The sequence below is a fragment of the Phaenicophaeus curvirostris genome, chromosome 2, assembly GCF_032191515.1.
Source record: "Phaenicophaeus curvirostris isolate KB17595 chromosome 2, BPBGC_Pcur_1.0, whole genome shotgun sequence".
NCBI classification, from domain to species: domain Eukaryota; kingdom Metazoa; phylum Chordata; class Aves; order Cuculiformes; family Cuculidae; genus Phaenicophaeus; species Phaenicophaeus curvirostris.
The window spans coordinates 75,978,568-75,999,313 of record NC_091393.1 but is presented as its reverse complement, the minus strand read 5'-3'; the positions used below and the strand labels follow the sequence as shown (position 1 = coordinate 75,999,313).

The 20,746-nt window shown below is 43.2% G+C and overlaps 1 protein-coding gene across 6 annotated transcripts in view; it reads right to left on the bottom strand.

The window, feature by feature from the left end:
• CMTR1 (cap methyltransferase 1) overlaps nt 1-20,746 on the bottom strand; it is a 47,833-nt gene that overhangs the window by 16,032 nt on the left and 11,055 nt on the right. For 2 of the 6 annotated variants that reach the window (XM_069852526.1, XM_069852525.1), the window contains exon 8: nt 18,191-19,544. In XM_069852526.1, the coding sequence (XP_069708627.1) occupies nt 19,505-19,544 (40 nt within the window). In that variant the 3' untranslated portion in view covers nt 18,191-19,504. Of the gene's footprint in view, nt 1-152; nt 272-2,710; nt 2,910-3,095; nt 3,169-3,270; nt 3,366-4,006; nt 4,079-4,810; nt 4,904-6,262; nt 6,422-8,763; nt 8,907-12,038; nt 12,174-12,441; nt 12,461-13,749; nt 13,767-15,542; nt 15,617-18,190; nt 19,545-20,746 lie in introns of those variants that run through there. The other 4 variants (XM_069852522.1, XM_069852524.1, XM_069852523.1 and 1 more) reach the window with 4 other exon arrangements.

Here is a 20,746-nt window from a genome sequence, read left to right as displayed (position 1 = left end):
TCATGGTAAAAAACACTTCCACCAGGAATTTTAATGGTAAGCCTTGAAGAGTTTCACATTGTAGCGATGGACACATGTCAAATGTGCTACTATATGCAGACTGAGGTATCAGTTTTGGCCATTACTGCAAGTAGAAAAATAAATGGACCAACCCCATCAGCCATTAAGAAATGCACTCCTTTGTGATCAGTATTGTCCAAAACAAAATTCCGGAAAGCAGTAATATTCTCTGGGCGAGTGATGTCTCCATCTCCATCAATCCCTCCTTCCCCTAAAGGGAAAAGAGGAGACTATTATTAACCAGTTTGCAAGTACAGACAGAGATCAATATGTGTAGATGTTCTATTGTATTCATTCAACATTTAGTGAGAAATTATACAGATGGGTGAATAAGCATTAACACATTCCCTTGTTCACCACTGAAGATGCTTGTTAATTTAGGAAAATCATTCAGATTGTGTGGTCAGGGTTAAACAAAGCTATAAAATAATCATGCTCAAATGATGAGTTGTGCATTATCCTCAGCAAAAGATAAATCATTCACTACCCTCCCCTGAGATGAGAACCGACTACAGGACAACATAATATTCTCCTCCAAATAGGAATGACACATAGCTGAACCTACTAAACCATAAGGTTCAACCTCACTGCACAGCTCACCTGTTAATAGCATGTTTTCACAGACAAGGCAAAATTATTTACATTATGCACTGGCAACCCTCTACTCAAACTGCTCCAAAGAAACACCATACTTTATTTCCCAACACAATATAATCTGGAATTTAAAAAAGCAACCCACAAGGAAACCCTGCAAACAAGCTTATAAAGGGAGTAAGGAAAGGGAATTAGGGTTTGTAAATGTACGTTTGCACAATTTTCCCATGTGGCTCTTTTTAAGGAGATGTACCTTGTTCCCCAAGTTGGTGTTCTAGAAGCCTAACCTAAGGTGTGTTCTAGAGCTCATCAAATCTGACTTCGAAGAAGCCTGAACTTCTATTTGGTAGTAGGCCCTATAAACCTTCTACAACTATAGCTTCTATTAACTGCAGTGGAAGACTAGAAAGCAGCAGAGATCAGAATGAATGACAGTGCTTTGATTCCTCATCAATCATCCCGTCAGTAAGTGAAGTGACACTAGCATTTGTTACCACCCTTTACAACACAAATATCACAGAGTCTACTTCCTTCCCATGGCTGGAACAGAGCTCGTACACATCTCACTAGACTTTATAGCATAGCAGGCAGGAAAGGGATTCAGAAAATGCATCAAAGTAATTGGCCTATTCTTTTCCCCAGGTATCACCTTTCCAGAAGAACACCACTTTGTAGTGAGTTATGAAGATCCAAATGCTGCAACTGTTAGAACGTGCTTATCTACCTCGGTGCCCTTGCCATGAACCTTTTCTTTAACAGATATAATCCTGAAGTGCTTACCATTCTCTAAGAGTTCATGGTCAGGTGTCAAAGTGGCAGTCAACAAGAGTCAGAGTGGCAAGGGTGAAAAAAAAAAAAAAAAAGCACAACAATGGAAAAGCAAACCGTTTTCTCTGCAAGACAGTCACACTTGAGTTTCCTTTACATAGTCCGAAACACAAAGCAGCAATGCTAGAAATCCTTGTATTTCCCATCCTATTCATAGGGGCTATGCAGACAGAAGGCTCAAAACATATCAGCAAACTCAACAAGGTACTGCTCATGAGGTGAGATGCAGCAAGTATCTGCATACATCTGCCTAGTCTGTCTCAAACAAGCTGTCTCAACACGTCAGCTTAAACCTCTTTGGATTAAGAAGCTCATTTAGTCACAGTGATACAGATAAAGCCTCTAGCCCAAATTTGTTTTATTTATCTAAGGGCCCCTAACCAATTATCAAAGCAGAGATAGGCAGGTCTGACACAGAAGCACACTGCCAGTAAGGTTTCTATCTCTGGCTCTGCTAACAGATTTTTCAGCAAGTCAATGGGCTGGAGAACCTCACCTATGAGGACAGGCTGTTTAGCCTAGAAAACGAACTGTGGAGACCTTATAGCAACCTACTAGTACTTAAAGGGGGCCTACAGAAAATATGAGCAGGGACTATATCAAGGAGTCCAAGGATAGGATGAAGAGGATTAGTTTTAAGCTGAAAGAGGGGAGATTTAGATTAGATATTAGAGAGAATTATACTCTGAGTGTGGTGAGGCACTGGAACAGGTTGTCCAGAGAAGTTGTGGATGCTCCCTCTCTGAAAGCATTCAAGGCCAGGCTGGATGAAGCTTTGAGCAACCTGATCTAGCGGAAGGTGTCTATATCCATGGCAGTGTGATTGGAACTGGATGATCTTTAAGGTCCCTTCCAACCCAAACCATTCTAAGCCATGGCAAGTCACCTCACTCTCTGTGTTTCATGCCAACAACAGTGAAGTGGGAAAAATACTGTCAAGCAATTTTAAAGCACTCTACAATTTTCAGATAAGCAAAACTCTTAAGAATCAACTATTACAATGGAACACACATTTGAAGTGCAGACTGGAAATAAGTGCAGAACTGTGACTTGATATGCAAGCTCACCAGTCTCAATCCCTTTCTCAGATGAAAACCCTCTTCTACCTGTCAAAATGGTTCCCTATAAACAGGCTTCTCTTAGATCCCCACGCTGGTATCAATACCAGCTCTGCTCCCAACATAGAGGCTGCATAAACATCAGGTACACTCACACAAACACTACATACCATAATAAGGTTCAAACAGCTCACTGGAAGCAGAATAGAAATCCTCCAGTTTAAAATCATTTGGTCCTTTCAAGGTCATGCCAAATCCTTTCGCATGCCACTTCCGCCTCCACAAGACATACTCAGAGAAGCCACCAGGACCAGCACACACATCAGCAAAGTAGAGCAGCTCTGCATCTCGCTCCTTTATTAAGGGCTTCTGAAAAAGGAAAATTACTAAGTTCTACTGACCCAGTAATAGCTCCCATGAGTCAAACCACATACACCATAAATTGCACTACTCAGAGAAGTCTCTTTCAAACACCTGTTCTCCCAGATGGTTCTCCTTTCTCCCCACCTCCATTCCCTGAGAAAGCACTACTGTTTGAAAGCTAGAGGCACTCACCCCATGGAAGTCCTTAGGGTTTGTAAACATGTAGTCAAAGACATGGTCCATGTTTGCCATCTTCATTGCAGCTCTGTGAACACAAACAGAGACCTATTAAGTTTCAACCTTAGCTCCTAAGGCTGAAAGTGGACATGAAAGGAAAAGGGGCTACACTACTAGAAGTTCTGCAAACCTGTTCAGGAAGAACACTCCACGGATCATCTCATAAGGATTAGACCTTGATCGTGCACGACGCATTTCTTCTCCATCCAGCTCATCAAATACACTCTGCACAAACAGAAACAAAACTGAGCCAGACCCATCACAGTCTTGAGGGATAGCCAGGCATGAGCAATTCCTATCCTTGTGCTTCTCTCTCCTTAGACAAACTCCACATAGGATTTGGTTCACCAATACAGCATGTTTTTCACATAATGACATTCACTCTTCTTCTAAGCCACTCCAGTTCTTAAGCAAATTTAGCAACACCAAAGAATTCTGTACTGGTATCCCCACAGCCTGACAAGGTGGTTAGACACCTTAAAAGCAGTCCCAGCCTAAGGTATTTCTCCCACACATATAAACATACCCACAATTCTACTGCAATTTACAGGGGCATGACAAAATCTAGGAAGATGGAACACATAAGAAAGGAACGAGTGTATTTCCTTAACTTATTTAAGTTTTCAGCTTTTCAGTTGGATTAAGAAAGGGAGATGTTTTCATTAATCTCTTTGAAGACAGAAGTGTAAAATAGGTTACTGCACAGACAGTAACAATGAGGATGCAAGCCCATACCAGTGGCATGAAGGTGAAAAGGATGTTCTGAGCTCTTGACAATTACTTAAGTAAACTACTCAACCCTCTTCAATTATTCATTCTACTTCTTTCTCCAAAACTTCAGTTTGTCTCTAAAGAAAGAGACCCACCTTGCATTGCAGAACATTACGTAAAAGTTCTTCATTACAGAACTCTGTTTCATCTTCAACCACCGTCTTCCTCTAGAACAGGATGAGAACACAGATAACAATTAGCAAATCTGGCAACAGGCATTTCAGAATGCAACATGTGTAAGTTATGGACGAAGGTTGCCAACAACATACTAGACTGCAAAAGCATAACCAGAGGATCAGGAATACTTCTCCCTTTTGAGGCACCTTGAGACCACATGTGGAATACTGCATCCTATTTAGCACTCCCCAGTACAAGACAGACATACGGGAGCAAGCCCAGCAAAAAGACCACCAAGACAATGACGGTGCAGAAGCACCTGCAGTAGAAGGAGAAACCAAGAGAACAGTTTGCTCAGAATCAAGAAAGGGAGATGCTACTGCCCTCTACAAGTACCTAATGTCAGAAAACAGAGAAGAACGATCCAGACTCTTAGAGATGGACAGTGATAGGACAAGTAACAAATGGAATCAAGCTGCAACACAAAAAATGCCAATTAGCCACGCAGAAATTTTCTTTTGCCAACTGGGTTATCAAACACTAAAACAGATTCCTGAACAAGCTGTAAAATTTCCATCCTTGGAGATAATCAAAACTCAAACAAACAAGGCCTTGAGCAACCTGATCTAGCTGGGCCTGCTTTAAGCAGGAAGTTGTACTAGCAATGTCCAGAGGTTCCCTTCAGTCTAGGTTATTCTACAGCACTTTGGCAAGACAACTGTTTCAGGTTTAGAAGTCCTGTGTCATCTTGGGCTGATTAGTACTGAGGTCTACAAACTTACTTTCCCCACGGTCATCCATTCCTTCAGCTCCTGGGCATCAGGGATTTCTGTGGTACATTCCAGGCACCAGTCTACCTCCTCGTAGGCACTGGGCTGTAAACACAAGACATGGGAAGAGGCAAAGACCTTTTTGCTAGCAAAATATAACAACTAATTGATCCCAAAAGTTGGCCTCGCAATCCTAGCATAAGAGGTTATGTCTTTAGGGTCAACCATAGAGGAATTTTTCTCCTAGTCTAAAAGCACGTCTTATCATTTAGATATAAAATTTACAACAAAACAAAACATAAATTTAAAGAAACCTCTACCATAAAAAACGCACGCCACTTTCCTCTCATTAGAGTCTGAAAAATAATCAAGACAAAGCAAAAAGTCTAGTACTCTCAAAGTGCATTTCAGAGACACTACAAAAGACAGCTGTCAAAAAAACCCACATTTCCTGATGGTGCTTTATACATTCCTTCTCCTAATTCTTTCTGAAAGGCTCCCTCATTCCACAACTTATTTCAGGCTTTAATTTTTATGACCTTGGGAAAGAATTGTTTTAGTAGTTGAGCTCAAAGCAATTCTACTCCTCCACAAAGGGAGGCTGCTAAGATCTACTGCCTTTCTTATATTCATTATAGTAGCATCAACAACAATGGTTAACCATACATAACTCTTAACTGTTATGAGCTGTAGAAACACACTGGAGAATGACACCTAAACCAATGAGCCTACAGAAAGGTCTCAAATTCCTGGCTCTCAAGAAATAAAGTCTGATGTTATTTTCAACAATTCAAAGAACAGAGAGCAAAGTACTCTGACATGTACTATATGTGACTTGACAAACATTTCTGCCATTGACTAGCAATGGCTGGGACCTTCTGGCTTACTCTCCAGCTGCCAGACCCCTAGAATTCAGTGTTGCGGTTTGTTTTTTAATTTTTAAATACAAACATGCAGCACCTATTTTGCACCAAATAATATCAAAACTGGGCTTGACTTTTCTGACAACATCTACTTCTATTTCCCAATGTTCTTCCCTTGTTGAAGAGCTTGGCAAAACGCAGAAATGGAACCTCTGAGTATTTTATTTGGGACTATTAAACACACCCAGACAAGATTGTGGGGGACCAAAAGCAAAAAAAATAAAAACCTATACAGACATGAAAAATTATATACAAAATTAAAAAGTAAACCCAAAAGAGCCTGATAAGAATTTTCAATCACATTCACTACTGCAAATGAAGAAACAAATCCTACCGACCACAGCAACAATCCATCTAAAACCAATTTTGTGCCAGAACGTTAATACATGTGACAACATGTTTTGCCATGTTATTCTGGGACAAAATAAAGCCTTGGTCTACTTAGCAGAGCCAGTTGTATCAGATAACATTAAACATCATTCCTAGAGGGCAAATCCTGAACACAGCAACAGAAAAGGGATTCAAAATAGGAAGTGCTTACCTCTGGCTCATCCTGCCAGTCAACATTGAGCTCCCCATCAAATCCCTTGAGGGTCAGCCCAAAACCTCTCCTTCCCTTCTGATTGGAGGCCTCAACGATATCCTTCCTGCCTTGGCCATATTTTCCCAGACCTTCTCCTTCCCGGAAGCCCATCTTCGCCTATAAAAAAAACCAAAGAAAGCACATTGAGGCAAGCGGACTTGAGTTTATGTACTGCTACTGGGGTCAAAGACTAGTGGGGAAAATGGCGTATTACCCTGAAGAGACTTGAAGGCACTGAGCATTTTTAGTCTTAGTTGTGGGTCTCAGGACTTAAAATTGAGTTCACTAAGGCAAGACAGAAAAAACTAGATCTGAAGAATGTTTCAGACAATAGCAAATTGAAAAAGGTTGAGTGGAAACAGCCTGCTCAGAAGAAGTAGTGAGGAGCCTGGAGCCATTCATCACAGTGTTCGGTAAGCACAGAAGGTTCATAAAACACAAGGTGCTGGCACAGGAAAAAATTCATGTTGTGATGATATTCTTTGCTGTGAACATGCACCGAAAAAATTTCAAGCATCAATTAAAACTTCACCTAAAACTTAAGAGAACACACTGCTCCTGCAATATATTCCCATCTTCTAGGTTAAGAGAAATGCTTATTAACTGCTAGTTCTTCAGGCTTTTCTCTTCATAAATTTTAGCAACAAGAGAACAATAATAAAAGGCACAAATGCAATCAATTTCACTCCCTCCAGCATCCATCTACAAGACAATAAGTAAACAAAAGACTTAATCCTTAAGTTTTATTTCCAATCAATGTTATTCATATGCTCCTTCCTGTGAGAAGCAACAAAAAACATTGTTTATTACCAATCTGTCTAAGAAGCAACACAAGAACATCTGACAGGTTTCATACAAAGGTACATGGTATTTTCCCACTGCCTTTGCTACCTAGCTCTGAACCCGACCTTGGAATATGAACACCAAATGTGACAGCCACTGAGCCTGTTATACACCGGCTTTCTGAGTACAGAATTTTGAACATCTGCTAATCAAGGACTACTTGCCTTTTCCTTACCTAATGCTACCAAATCATTCAACCAGACTCGATGTCAAATCAATCTCCACATTCAGATTTACGAGGCCTTATAAACAAAAGCCTCCCAAATTCAGTAGTAAAAGCTCCTCTACTGTGGCCACTGAAAGCACACATCCTAATTGGCTCAGGAGAGATCTCTCCAGGTGAAAGATAGCCTTGCACTAGAATCAGCAAACTGCAGCCCAATGCCAAAGATGCACGTAGACAGATTCTGAATGATCAGCAACAGGATTTATCTACGGAGAGGCACAGTCAGCAGCTCTCAGCCCCTGGATCCCATTGAATTTTTAATTCAACGAGAATGAAAAGTTATTTTTTCATGCAGAAGTATGATACTGCTGGTCAGCAGTGTTCCACCTTTGTGAAAGGCAATATTTCCCTGTTCCTACTTCTAGGAGCAACTAGCACTTCCCAGCTTCTAGCAGAAGACTAAACTTGGCAAGGGCAGGTGCAACCCAGCCTACCACCATGGAGAGATTGCTGAGCCCTGCTCCTGTGAGTACAGCATCAACACAGAACAAAGAGACCCGATTTCAGTCACCCATTCAGTCTCAAATTTCCTGACACATTTCAAGAAATACACAGCTATACATCTCATCTTCTCAGCTGCCTTTGGAAATAACACTTTTGTTTCTGTTATCAGGAACAAAAATTCTTTCAGGATTGAGAAACACACACAAAGCCACAATGATAAGGCAAATTTCAGGAATTAAGTGTAACAGCATGCACCTAAAGAGACTCCTCTACAGCCTACTATTGCCTTTAAATTCAGGAACAAGTTGTCAAATTTGGGAGCACCATGAGACAGTCAACAATTTTCTTAGAACTTTCTCCCCCACATAAGCACTGTGCAAGCAACAGGTTGCCAGTCACCTTCAAAGTTTAGCTGTCACAGTCACTATTGTTCACAGCTACCTGCCTTTCCAAGAAATTTCCAGCAGAAATAAAGCAGAGTGGCAATGCTTGAAAGAAAAATAAATACCTTAATAATTAACATAATAATTCTACAATGGTATGCCAGCCAGCCTCCAAGACCAAACAAACTAATATCAGACAGAACATAATGTGTTAAGGCCTCTCTAACAAGACATCTGTTAACTCCAGCATTGCAAAGTAACACACGGTAGGACTCTCTTCTCAAGCTCAGCAAACTGCCTGACCCAGAGATCCTTCCCTTCACATTCTCCTCCTCTCTCCTGGGCCTTGAACATGAACCAACTTTCTTTTTTAACAGATCCCCTTCAATCAAGCTCTCTCGGCCTCCCCCAGTTGCTCAGTAGCTGGCTAAAAGAAGCAGAGACTCCCTGATTCAAGAAGGATGAGAATAAGAATCAGAATCAAGATCTCTTAAAACAGACTGGTCTTTTCACTTTGCTTTCATCAGGTCATAAGAGTTTGGTCCACAATTATTTTGACCTACCATGAGCTTTTGGGAGACACTGTTATACATTGAGTAGCGAGATGAAGTACCCTCCACAAGAGAGTCTTGTTTGAACTCATTGCTGAAGACCGGTCTTTTTTCATCGCTCTCGCTGTCAGACCCGCTGCTGCTACTGGAAGACTCTGAAAACAACAAAGAAAGTGAGGGAAGTGAGTATGAAAATAAAAAGAAAATGGAAGAAAACCATCTCAGTAATCTCATTAAGTGTGACTCATTAAAATCTCTCAACACACAGACAGAGAGGACACCTCAGGTGTAATATAAAACACCCCATGGAACCAACACCTGCTTATCTGCCCCTTTGTCTCAGGGATGCACACTACTTCTCCAAGCCAATGGATTCCAGGCATGACCATGACAGTACACCGAGGCATGCCTGACCCTTGCAATGATCCCAAGCTGCTGATGGAATCCACAGACGTTCTCTCCCGAGAATAATGACAATTAGTAACACCTTGATAAAACATATTGAATTTTCCTCAGTTTCCTACTTAACTACAGGTGTAAATGCATCCCTATCTTAGTGGAAATTCCACATTAAGTACACAGGCATCTACCAAATGGCCAACGCTGCAGAAAGAAGAGAGTTGAACCCTTTAGTCCCCATATTAAACTTCAGTTTGACGACTCTGCCCACCTCAGTAGCAAGGATCCACAAGTTCAATACAGCAAACGAGACAGTTTTTCCACCTCTAGAGTTTACTGACACACACAAATCCAAGTGAAAGGTAATGTCAGAATACACCAAACTAGTTTAAAAATACCATGACAGTGAAGAAGTTTTGAGGAATAAGTTAATCAATTCAACGGTCTAATTGAGGTGATACCTACCACTACACACAGCAGGCACTCATAACAAACTTTTGCCACCTGAAAGTCACCTGAAACTGATGTAGCACAACCTTCTTGGGCACCAAACAATGAAGCTCTGTCTATGTCCAGTTCCATGCTGGGGTCTATTGGGAAGAACCTAAGCCTATATAAACTGTATTATTTGTCTTACAGCCTGTCTCACACTCTGTGGGTAGTAAGGGAGGCCCTACAACCCACCAAGTCCTTTTGCTTCTCATGTGGTAATATCACTATGAGGATGAAGCAACAGCACAAGTTTCCTCCTGAAATCTGCCTAGCACCACATCAGTCATATTAAAGTTAATGCTACATGGTAGAACACACTCTACCAGAGCAGCAACCCACAGCAAGCACAGCCATGTTCTTCATCGGACCTATGCCTCTTGACTCTCCCTTGTCTGCCGAGTGCTAGAAATTGTTCTGTGCTACATCATACAACTAGAAGAAGTTACCCTGAGATAATGTAGAAAACTGTTCTTAGCAGGGTTAATCTTTTCCTGTTTATCGTGTTAAAAGGAATTATTTAGCTCCATAAAAGTGTTTTAAAAAAAGGACATTATAATTACCTAGAAAGAAGGATTGAACTTCTACATTTTTCTGCTTTAGGAAAAACCAAATTATTTCTCTACCGACTCTCAGTTCTCTTTATTTTCCTGTTATGGAAAACTGAGCATCAGGAAACAACTGGATAATCAGTGAAAGAAACCATAGTGAAATATACAACTGTAGTTAAAACCCTCTCAATGTGGCTCAGTCCTTGTTGCTGAACTATCAGCTTTTAAGGTTAAGGACCTGTGTCCCAATGTAACTAATATGCTAGAGTTTTACAGTATCAATCTTTGAGGTTTCCAGTTTGAGACATGAAAGGCTACAATTTACCTAGTGTTTGCAATATTATATACCCACGTTGATTTTCAAAAGCCTGTCACACAAACCACAATTATCTTTCCTTCACAAAGTTCTTAGATATGAACAGGATCACAAAGGATTTTGTGTTAGGGTCAATTACTGCCTTCTTCACCACCACACAGCTTCAATTAACTTTGCTGCCTGTTTTTTGCCGTGTCTATTTTCCAGAGCCTCACGATGTGCCTCTAACACAACACCCACTAGATAAATCTCAAGGACATCCCTCACACCTCTTCTTGCTTTTAGCATTTGCTAGACCACACTCAGATAAGATCAGATCTCAAGTCACTCCTCTCCCTCAACCTTCTTTCTTTCATTGTAAACCACAATGGATTTAACAGAAAACTAAACAGTTAACCCTATCCAAAATGTTGCCCTTGAACTGTGAAGACTCACAGCCTATTTTGACCCATATATGAACTTAATGATCAAAAGGAGGGGAAAAAAAAAAAAAAGAAATATTGCTTTGAATTTTTTTAGCGCAGCCCTGAGTCCACACGGCATTCCCTACTGCAAGTCTCACACCCTACAACTCTCACCACCTCACACACCCCAAGCCTTGCCGGACAGGTACACACACCATACCCTGTCACTACGGCTACTCCCAAACTGACCTACTCATCCTCCATACCCAACCTCTTCCATTTGCACAAGACAAAGACTTCTTTATGCATTCAGGCTCTTTCTCACTAACATTTTATGACCACAGGAAACCCCAAGACTCAGAACTAGCAGGCATGACCGTGAGGCATCCTGAAGCACCATCCTGGGAGAGTTTAACACACCCACAAGAGCTACACCAATCGCATTGGGCACTCGCCTCATCTTTGGTATAACACAAGTTCAGGTGAGAAGGCACACTCCAGCTTGAAAGAAAGCAGGCAACTACTTTAGTTAACTCTGAAACACTTTTTCTGTCTGAAACCAAACACCTGTGAGATCTGATCCCACACGTCCCTCCATCCCCAAAAATCCTAGCCAGCAAAAGAGATGGTGGTAGAATGCAGGAGTCCAAATCAACCCACCCTTTCTATTCATCGTAATTTCTTCCACCTGCAAGAGTGTGATAAAATTAGATATTTTTATTTTTTAAAAAATGGAGGATTATGACGTTTCTTTATGGCACAACAGCCACAACTCCTCACTACTGAAAGTTTGCAAAACAAAAATAACTGCCGAGACCAGAAATATCAATGCTACTCATACAGTACACGAATCTTTACAGATTAGGACCACACCCTTGTGATCTACTTCAAGTTCTACATCTGAATTCATACAGCTCCCAGGCCAAACTGTTAATATGGAATTTTAGAAAAGCTTAAAAAAAACTACACTAATCCAAGTTTGTTAACAGAAATAAGGTGGTTTTTCTCCTAGAGAGAAAGTATGCCCTTGAAGTTCAGGCTTCCAGTTAGGATTTGGGAGACATGGCTTCAATTCCTAGTTACTACTTAGATTCCCCACAGTAGTATACCCCTTATCGCCAACCTTACCTTGAGTAGTATGATTACTAAACTGAGTTTCATCATCTGAAGTAGAACTGAGGGTTAATCCCAAGTCTTCTACTCTCTTCTTCTGCTTCTTTTGGGGGCTGCTAAATTCAGGTTCTGTTCTTCTCTTCATTTTTGCTGAAAGAAGATGATCACACTTGGTAAGCTTTAAGAAAATTAGCTTTCTCCTACATGCTGAAGGGTAAGGTGCAGCACCATGGCAGCACAGATCATTTTATGGACAGACTATTCATTATTATGCTTCTGAATTTACATTTGCTCTAAGTAAAAGTATTGACTTTGAACCTACATTTTTTTTAATAGCTAGTCTAAATAAACACAAAATCTGTGTGAAGCTTCTATTTCTGACTACTTGAATTTTAAATCATTTCTACAACCTACTCACCATTAAATGCTAGTAGATGAAGACAATCCAGACATCAGCACTTAGATAGCTTCAATATATGACAGTTGGTTACTACTACTGATCAAATCATTTTATCCAAACACACAAAAAAAAAGAGGGAATAAGATCAATCTAATGGAAAACATGCAAATCTACTTCTCACAAGAGACCTACAGCACCTCTGACCTTACCTCTGCACATATTAATTAATAAAAGAGTTTCTCTACATCATTTCTATAGCAGAGCTTTTATTAAATATGTGCACTCAAGTTGGGGAGTGTTTCTGTTTCACCAGGGATCATTGGCAAGATATCAAGCTTCTGGATGTAGCTGATAAACTTTGCATAAACCCACTTAAGACAGAGTTAATAGAAGCTAGCTAAGAATGCCTGCAGAAGTCAAGAACCAAGGAAGAGGAAAGCAGGTGAAAATCAAAAGGCACAGATGCTGAGAGCATTAGTTAAACCTCCCTGCTATTGATAAAAAGCAATAAAATCCACTGGTCTTTACTTAAGAATGCTGGGCTAGAAAAGATACTCCAGGTCATAGATTCAAACCTTCTATTACCAAACTCATTTCCACAGACACACACAAGGCAGCTTAAAAACCTATTCCTTTACTCATGCCCACAACTCTTGACTGCAAAGTCATCCCACAACCTCATCATGCTATAGCCAGGACAACTTTTCCCTTCCACCAAGAATTTGTTTACAGACAACTCATATTTGTCTGCTCTCTTGTCAGCTTAGGGATTTTCCCCTGCTTGCTTGTCTCTAACAAATCATAGAATGGTTTGGGTTGGAAGGGACCTTAAAGATCATCAGGTAGGGACACCTTCCACTGGATCATGTTGCTCAAAGCCTCATCCAACCTGGCCTTGAACTCCTCCAGGAATGGGACCTCCATGACTTCTCTGGGCAATCTGTTCCAGTGCCTCACCACCCTTAACTGTAAAAACGTTCTTCCTAATATCTATCTATATCTCCCCTCTTTCAGCTTAAAACCATTACCCCCTGCCCTGTTACTGCAATCCCTGATAAAAAGTCCCTCCACAGCTTTCCCACTGGCCCCTTTCAGTACTGAAAGGCTGCTATAAGGTCTCCCCCAAAGCCTTCTCTTCTCCAGGCTGAACCCCAACTCTCTCAGCCTGTCCTCACAGCAGAGGTGCTCCAGCCCCCTGATCATCTTTGTAGCCCTTCACTGGACCTGTTCCAACAGTTCCATATCCTTCTTATGTTGGGAATTCCAGAACTGGACACAGCACTCCAGGTGGCATCTCATGAGATCAGAGCAGAGGGGCAGAATCACCTCCCTCGCCTGCCAGCCATGCTTCTTCTGATGCAGCCCAGGATACATGGTTGGCCTTCTGGGCTGTGAGCGTGTATGGACGGCCCACGTTGAGCTTCTCATTCACCAGCAACTCCAAACCGTTTGCTTCAGGGCTGCTCTCAAACCATTCCTGCCCAGCCTGTAATTGTGCTCGGGACTGCCGGACCCAGGTGGACCTGGCACTTGTCACAAACCAACAGCAATTTTATGTTCCCTCTCAGAAACGCTCTCATTGGGCTGACACCTTCACAGTTCACTACCACTGACTTCCTCTCAACATCTCCCTGCTCTTGATGGTTCCTGCTTTCCTGGCAGGTTCCAAACCACGACAAACTAATTGTCAGCGAAGGGACAGCCTACGGGACCCCACCCTACCGCCCACCGAGGATGATGGTACATCCCAGGCTGCAGGGTGCTCGCTGAGGTCACACTGGGAGCCTCGCAGCGCACGTCTGTCTGCCTGTCTATTTCTCTGTGTCAGCATGAGAGCACCTGGCAGGCAGCGCCAGGTGCAGCAGCTGAGCTGCAGACACAGACATGCACAAACACAGAGATGCACACACACATGCACACGCACAGACAGGCATGCACACACACATACACATGTGTACACATGCAGACACGGGCACACAAACACACACAGATATGCTTGTGCACACTCACAGATACACACACACTTACACAGACACATGCCCATTCACACAGATACACATGTACGCATGCAGACATCATGCACTGGTGCGCGCACAGACATGTGAACAGATGCACACAGAGACAGACACGCATGCACGCATATACAGACACACTCACACAGACACATGCATACACACACTCACATACACATACAGACATGCACACAGACACACATGCACAGATATGCACACGCACACAGGTGCATACACAGATACTCATACAGACACACAGACACATAGATGCACACATACACGTGCAGACATGTGCACACAGAGACATACACATGCAAACACATACGTATGGGTGTGTGCACACAGACACATGCACAGATGTGCACATGACTGCATACACACACTCACACATGCACACATATATGGGCACACACAGATAGACATGAACATTCAGAGATACACATGCACAGACACACAGATGCACACACATGCAGAGATGTGAACAGGCACACACACACATGAATACACAGAGATACACACACGTGCACACAGACACAACCACAGAATCACTAGGTTGGAAAGGACCCACTGGATCATCGAGTTCAACCATTCCTATCAACCACTAAACCATGCCCCTCACCATCTCATCCTTGAAACACCTCCAGGGAAGGTGACTCAACCACCTCCCTGGGCAGCCTGTTCTAGTGCCCAATAAGCCTTTTCGTGAATTTTTTTTTCCTAATATCCAGCCTGAACCTCCCCTGGCGGAGCTTGAGGCCATTCCCTCTCACCCTGCCCTCTGTCACCTGGGAGAAGAGGCCAGCACCCTCCTCTCTACAACCTCCTTTCAGGTAGTTATAGAGAGCAATGAGGTCTCCTCTCAGCCTCCTCTTCTCCAGGCTAAACAACCCCAGCTCCCTCAGCCGCTCCTCGTAAGACCTGTTCTTGTGCACACACGCACATATGTGCGCGCACAGACACACAAATGCACGCGCACACACGCTCACACACACAGACGCACAGGCGCGCAGCCATGTGCACACGTGCGCACAGACAGACAGACACACGCACCCTCCCTCCCGCCCCCGCCGGTGTGAGGGAGCGGCGGGCGCTGCCCGGGGCACTCACGGGGGGCGCGCGCGGGCCCCGCTCCCGCCGCCGCCGCGGGTTTCGTTTCCCGGCCGGAGGCACCGCCCCGCCCCCTCCCGGGCGGCGCGCGGCAGTGACGTCACCGCAGGCCGCCCCCGACCCGGAAGCGGCCGCGAGGGTTCACGGGGGTCGCTCGGAGTTGGGGCGGGAAAGGCCCGTGGGACAGTCGAGTGCCCGAGGGGCTGATGGGCCCGGGTCCCGAGCACCTCCGGGGACGGGGGCGCAGCCGCCTCCCTGCGCAACCGCGTCAGTGCCCCGGGACCCTTGAGGGGAACAAACTTTCCCCGGTATTCAGCCTGATCCCACCCTAGCGCAGCTTGAGGCCGTTCCCTCTCGTCGTGTCACTTGGGAGAAGAGACCAACACCCACCATGCTGCAATCTCCTTTCAGGCAGTTGCAGGCAGTGATAAGGTCTCCCCTCAGCTTCCTCTTCTCCAGGCTAAACAACCTCAGCTCCCTCAGCTGCTCATCACAAGACTTGTTCTCCAGCTCCTTCACCAGCTTCGTTGCTTTTCTGGACGTGCTCCAGGACCTCAATGTCCTTCTTGTAAGGAGGGGCCCAAAACTGAACCCAGGACTCGAGATGCAGCCGCACTGATGTGGAGCACAGGGGCAGAATCACTTCCCTGGTCCTGCTAGCCACAATGTTTCTGATACAGGTAGGGCAGCTCCCTCCCACACAGGGCCCAGGCTGCCCCACTCTGCCCAGCCCCACCACCTAGAAATTTCACTAGTCCGGCAGGCAGACCAGATTTCCTAAGAAACTGCCTGGATGCAGGGAAGCATGTAGCCTGCTTGCTACCAGGCATTTAGAATCATACAATAGTCTGTCTTGGAAGGGACCCAGGTCCACCCCCTCTGTAGTGAGCTGGGACATCTTCCACTAGATCAGGTTGCTCAGAGCCCCATCCACCCTAGCCTTGAGTGTTCCCAGGGATGGGGTATCTACCACCTCTTTGGGAAACCTCTTCCAGTGCCTCACTACCCTCAATATGAAAAATGTCTTCCTAATATCTAGTCTAAACTTCTCTTTTAGTTTAAAGCCATTACCCCTTGTCATATTGCTACAGACCCTGCTAAGAAGGGTCCCCCATCTTTCTTATAAGCCGCTTTTAAGTGTTGAAAGGTCACAGTAAGATCTCCTCAGAGTCTTTTCTTCTACATCCCACTCCACCATGAACCAACAACTCCATTACCTGAGCAGAGCCAGAACAGGTTTTGTAAGGTCATAATCATAAAGCTTTTCAAACAATAAGAACCTAATGCACGTATAGTGATTATTTGTCATGAGTATTTCACTTGTTCATTAAGCTGTTTCATAATTTGCATTAAGCTTGGAACCCAGGGACATACAGCCCAGTAAAGAGGCATGAATCCTTAATACTTAAAACCCAAATTAACATGGTGGCACCAAGGGACAGGAGTCTACTATTGGGGAAGTGTAGTTTATAATTATCTACTTGCTGTAAGGTATGTGTCTAACAATTTACAAGGGAGTCGCTGGAGGGAAGGAGGAATACAAGCAGGAAGTAAAACACTGACTAGCCAGAGTGTATCTTTGGAAAAAACACTTCAACTGGGGAGACAGGGAAGAGGCTGGATTGTTAAATTGCCTGTTACACACTCTGCAAGTTACACGACAGTTGTTACTAAGCTCTAACGGGGGTAGTGTACACGTGGGCTCCTTCACAACCATTCCTGCCAATGTTGATAAAATAGTATGTTGCTCTGAAAGAGATTATCACACTAAGTGATGGGTATCTTCTATCAGCATATCAACTGTGACTAGCTCAGAGTTGTAACCTAAATCCTAGATGACAGGCTGGAAGTGCTTGATGCCACCCCCAGATAGGTAACAGTTCAAGACACGACATCTCCCAAGCAGATGTTCAGATGTACCATCAAGTAGAAGAAAGGACCCAGATCTTAGACCAAAGGTGGATTAGAAATGTGGGCATGTTTTCCAGAAGCTCAACAGTTGGAACACTGCCTCACTTCAGTATGCCTAGTTGCCAGCTCTGTATCCACTAGTAGTTTTACTGAGGAACTGAAATGCCTATTCCAATGTCAGGCTATTTCACAAGCATTTTGAGGGACCCTCTTCTCTCAGACATACTAGAGAGCATACATTCACAAAAGAAACTTTCAAGAGCCCGTTAGAAAATAAACATTAAAAGGAAAAGAGGAAAACTCAAGATGTAACGGCTCCTTCACAAGACAAATCTTACACTAAGATTTTCAAGAAAGCTGCCTAGCCACACACAGTACCCACCTCCCCTGTTTAAGTCCTACTGACAAAGTCTGTCAGAATGCACTACTTCCTTAGGACAACATCAGTGTTCATACGCCTTTTCAATGCGATCTTTCTTTAGTGGAAGGTAAGAGGTATGATTTTATCTACTAAATTACCATTAGGGTAGCCACAGGCTGGAGGAGTTAGGTTTTCTTTTATGAATTCCTGAATACACGAGTCTTTCAAATAACTTTAAAATAGTCGCACTACTTCATGTTTTGATTGCTGTAAGCAAACAAAGGTATTTAAAATGAGATGGTCTGTGCTTTGTCAAAACAGCTAAGAAAACTAAGAGAAAAAACCAAATCTCAGTGGCTGCACCAAGGAGGACAAATGCAGAAATGGATTTATATTTTCCTTCTTAAACAAAACACAAAAATAATAAAGTACAGGAAAATAGCCAAAGAATACTACAGATGAGAAGGGCTTCCCCTATCCTCCTCTCACAGTGTAAAATGTAACAGCCAAGTCAAAAGCTTACGCCACTGAAAGTGGGACTTCATAGACAAATCAAAATAGGATGATGCAAGACTTGCTTAGTCTCTTAGAGGTGAGTGACTTGCTGTGAGGGAAGTACAACCCATGTCTCAACAGCAATGTTTTGTAAACAGTAAAACTAAATGCTTCCTTCTGTGCCTTGTGGTTGCCTACGAATGCTGCCTTCCTACCCTGCCAACAGGATATTTCACTAATTCAGATAACAGCACTTCTGCAGAGGCAGAGGTTCCTCTTCACTGCAGGCAAAAACTATATTTGTTTCTGAAGTCATTGCTAATAACATCTAGATGTGCTGCTTCCCAATCCTAAAACCCCTTATGCACAAGCCTGAAGAGGGAATAAACCAAAGATACTACATGGCAAGAGGACTAACTAAGGAATTCTGGAAGATTTAATATTCCCCATCCCCATCTAAGAGACAATGAGTTACATCAGAAGAGCAAACAGATGGCCAGCAGCTCAGCTTACAATACATTCAAGCACTTAAGACTGACAGGGTACCTAACCAATCCCTTGTTACTTTTACTACCAGAGGCCTGGGATGACTTTAGCTGCCATATGAAATTCCAGAAAAACAAAAAAACATGTTGGCACTTTTTCCTGATATACCTCTCCTGCCTGCTGGTGGGCACGGCCAAGTTCTCAAACAGCTTGGGCCATTCCCTCTGCTGCCTGAAATAAGGGAAGCTGATGTACACATCTAAACATGTCATTCACTAAAGGAAAGGGCAGTGATGCACATGAACTATTCTGTTACACCAAGTAGGTCACAATCAATCATGGAAGCCTAGGTTTTGTATGTCAATCATCTAGCATAATTGCAGTTTGCTCTCTCACGATCCCAGTTTTGGTTTAGAGACAAGCTTCTGTACATTAACTTAAAAAATAAGGTCCTTCTTCCAAATGCTGCTATGTCTCAGCTCCAGCCTCTTCATAGAGTCTCTCCTTCCAGATGTCCAGCCCACTCGTGCAGCAGCAGATAACCAAATACCACTAGGTTGCTTCTGGGCAGCACACAGGCAAACAAGCCAGCAGTAATAGTGTTCAGATAATGCAGTAGCTTTCATTGTAGTAACAATTCTCCTCAGAGTCCTTGCTGTCAAAACCACTCATAACCAACGTGGAGCAGATGGAAGAAACGATCCTTCTCTCATTGTCTGTTGCTGGTTTCACCAACACGTTCTGTTTCTCTGCATTCAAAACACACAAATACAAAAATTAGCAGTGACCACTGTACCCACAAATGCTGCCAAATTACTAGTTCTCTTCAAAATTTGTAGCCTCTCACTGTCTATTTGCAATACATCTTTCAAGCTGTATGACATAGGCCTTTTCCTTTTCAATTTTCAGCACTAAAAGAAAAAAGGGGGGGCAGGCTGGTTTTTTTCTTAAGTTTCCCATATGCCTTTTCACGTTAAGATGACACAGAGGAGAAGACAACCTTCTCCATCCCTTCACTGTCACGCAGTCAGCAACAGAAGTGGTTAACTATCACAGTGCCTTGCCAGGTAAGAAAGAGGGAAGGAACAAAACGTGGTAAGGAGCTCTCAAACAAGCAATAGCTGTTCAGGACACCTAGGGCCCACCCAATCAAAACCTCCACACATTTAAGAGTGCAAGCTGTCCTATTGGTGCCCATTCTACTAAGGCTCTTGGACAGGCTTTGTGAAAAGCTCCAAGTGAGATTACGAAGCGCCACTTGCATCATTATTTCTCTGTCAGCTGGTTTCTTCTTAGGAATTCATGTTTAAATACACAAGTGCTTATCTTCATCTCAATCAAAATGGTTCTATCACTGAATAAAAAGCTGCATAGAAACAATTACTCCTTCCTTCTGAAGTGTGTCACGGTGAAGCTGGATAATTTCCTACTAACAGACATTTATACAATTAGAGCATCTCTTGCGCGTGAAGGCAGGCTAGGAGCTTATTTTCTTTTTGTTCAAACAAGCATGAAGACCACCGGTTTACCACACAGAAATGAAGTGCTCTCCAATGAAGGCACCACTTCATCTAATCACCACTAGCCATCTGATGAGACACTTCAACAGTGCTGTAGCATACTCTTGTAGATGGGCATATCTACACAAGAGCAGTGTCAGTTACGCAGAGATGGAAGAAAGTCACAAAGCCAAGCTGGGCAACCTCTGAGCAGTGCAGCACTTCCAAAGGGAATCAGGTTGACTTAGTTATGGGTTATAATATCACATTTGATATTAATGATAATAACTGCTTAGTAATGTCATTCTATGTCACCATGGAGAACCTGAACCCTTTCAAAAGCAACTTTTTATTAGGTAAAAGGCTTGAATACTGCAAAATGAAGGATCATGCACTGGAATTTCGTATGGCAGCTAAAGTCATCCCAGCTCTGTGAGGGGGAAACAAGACAA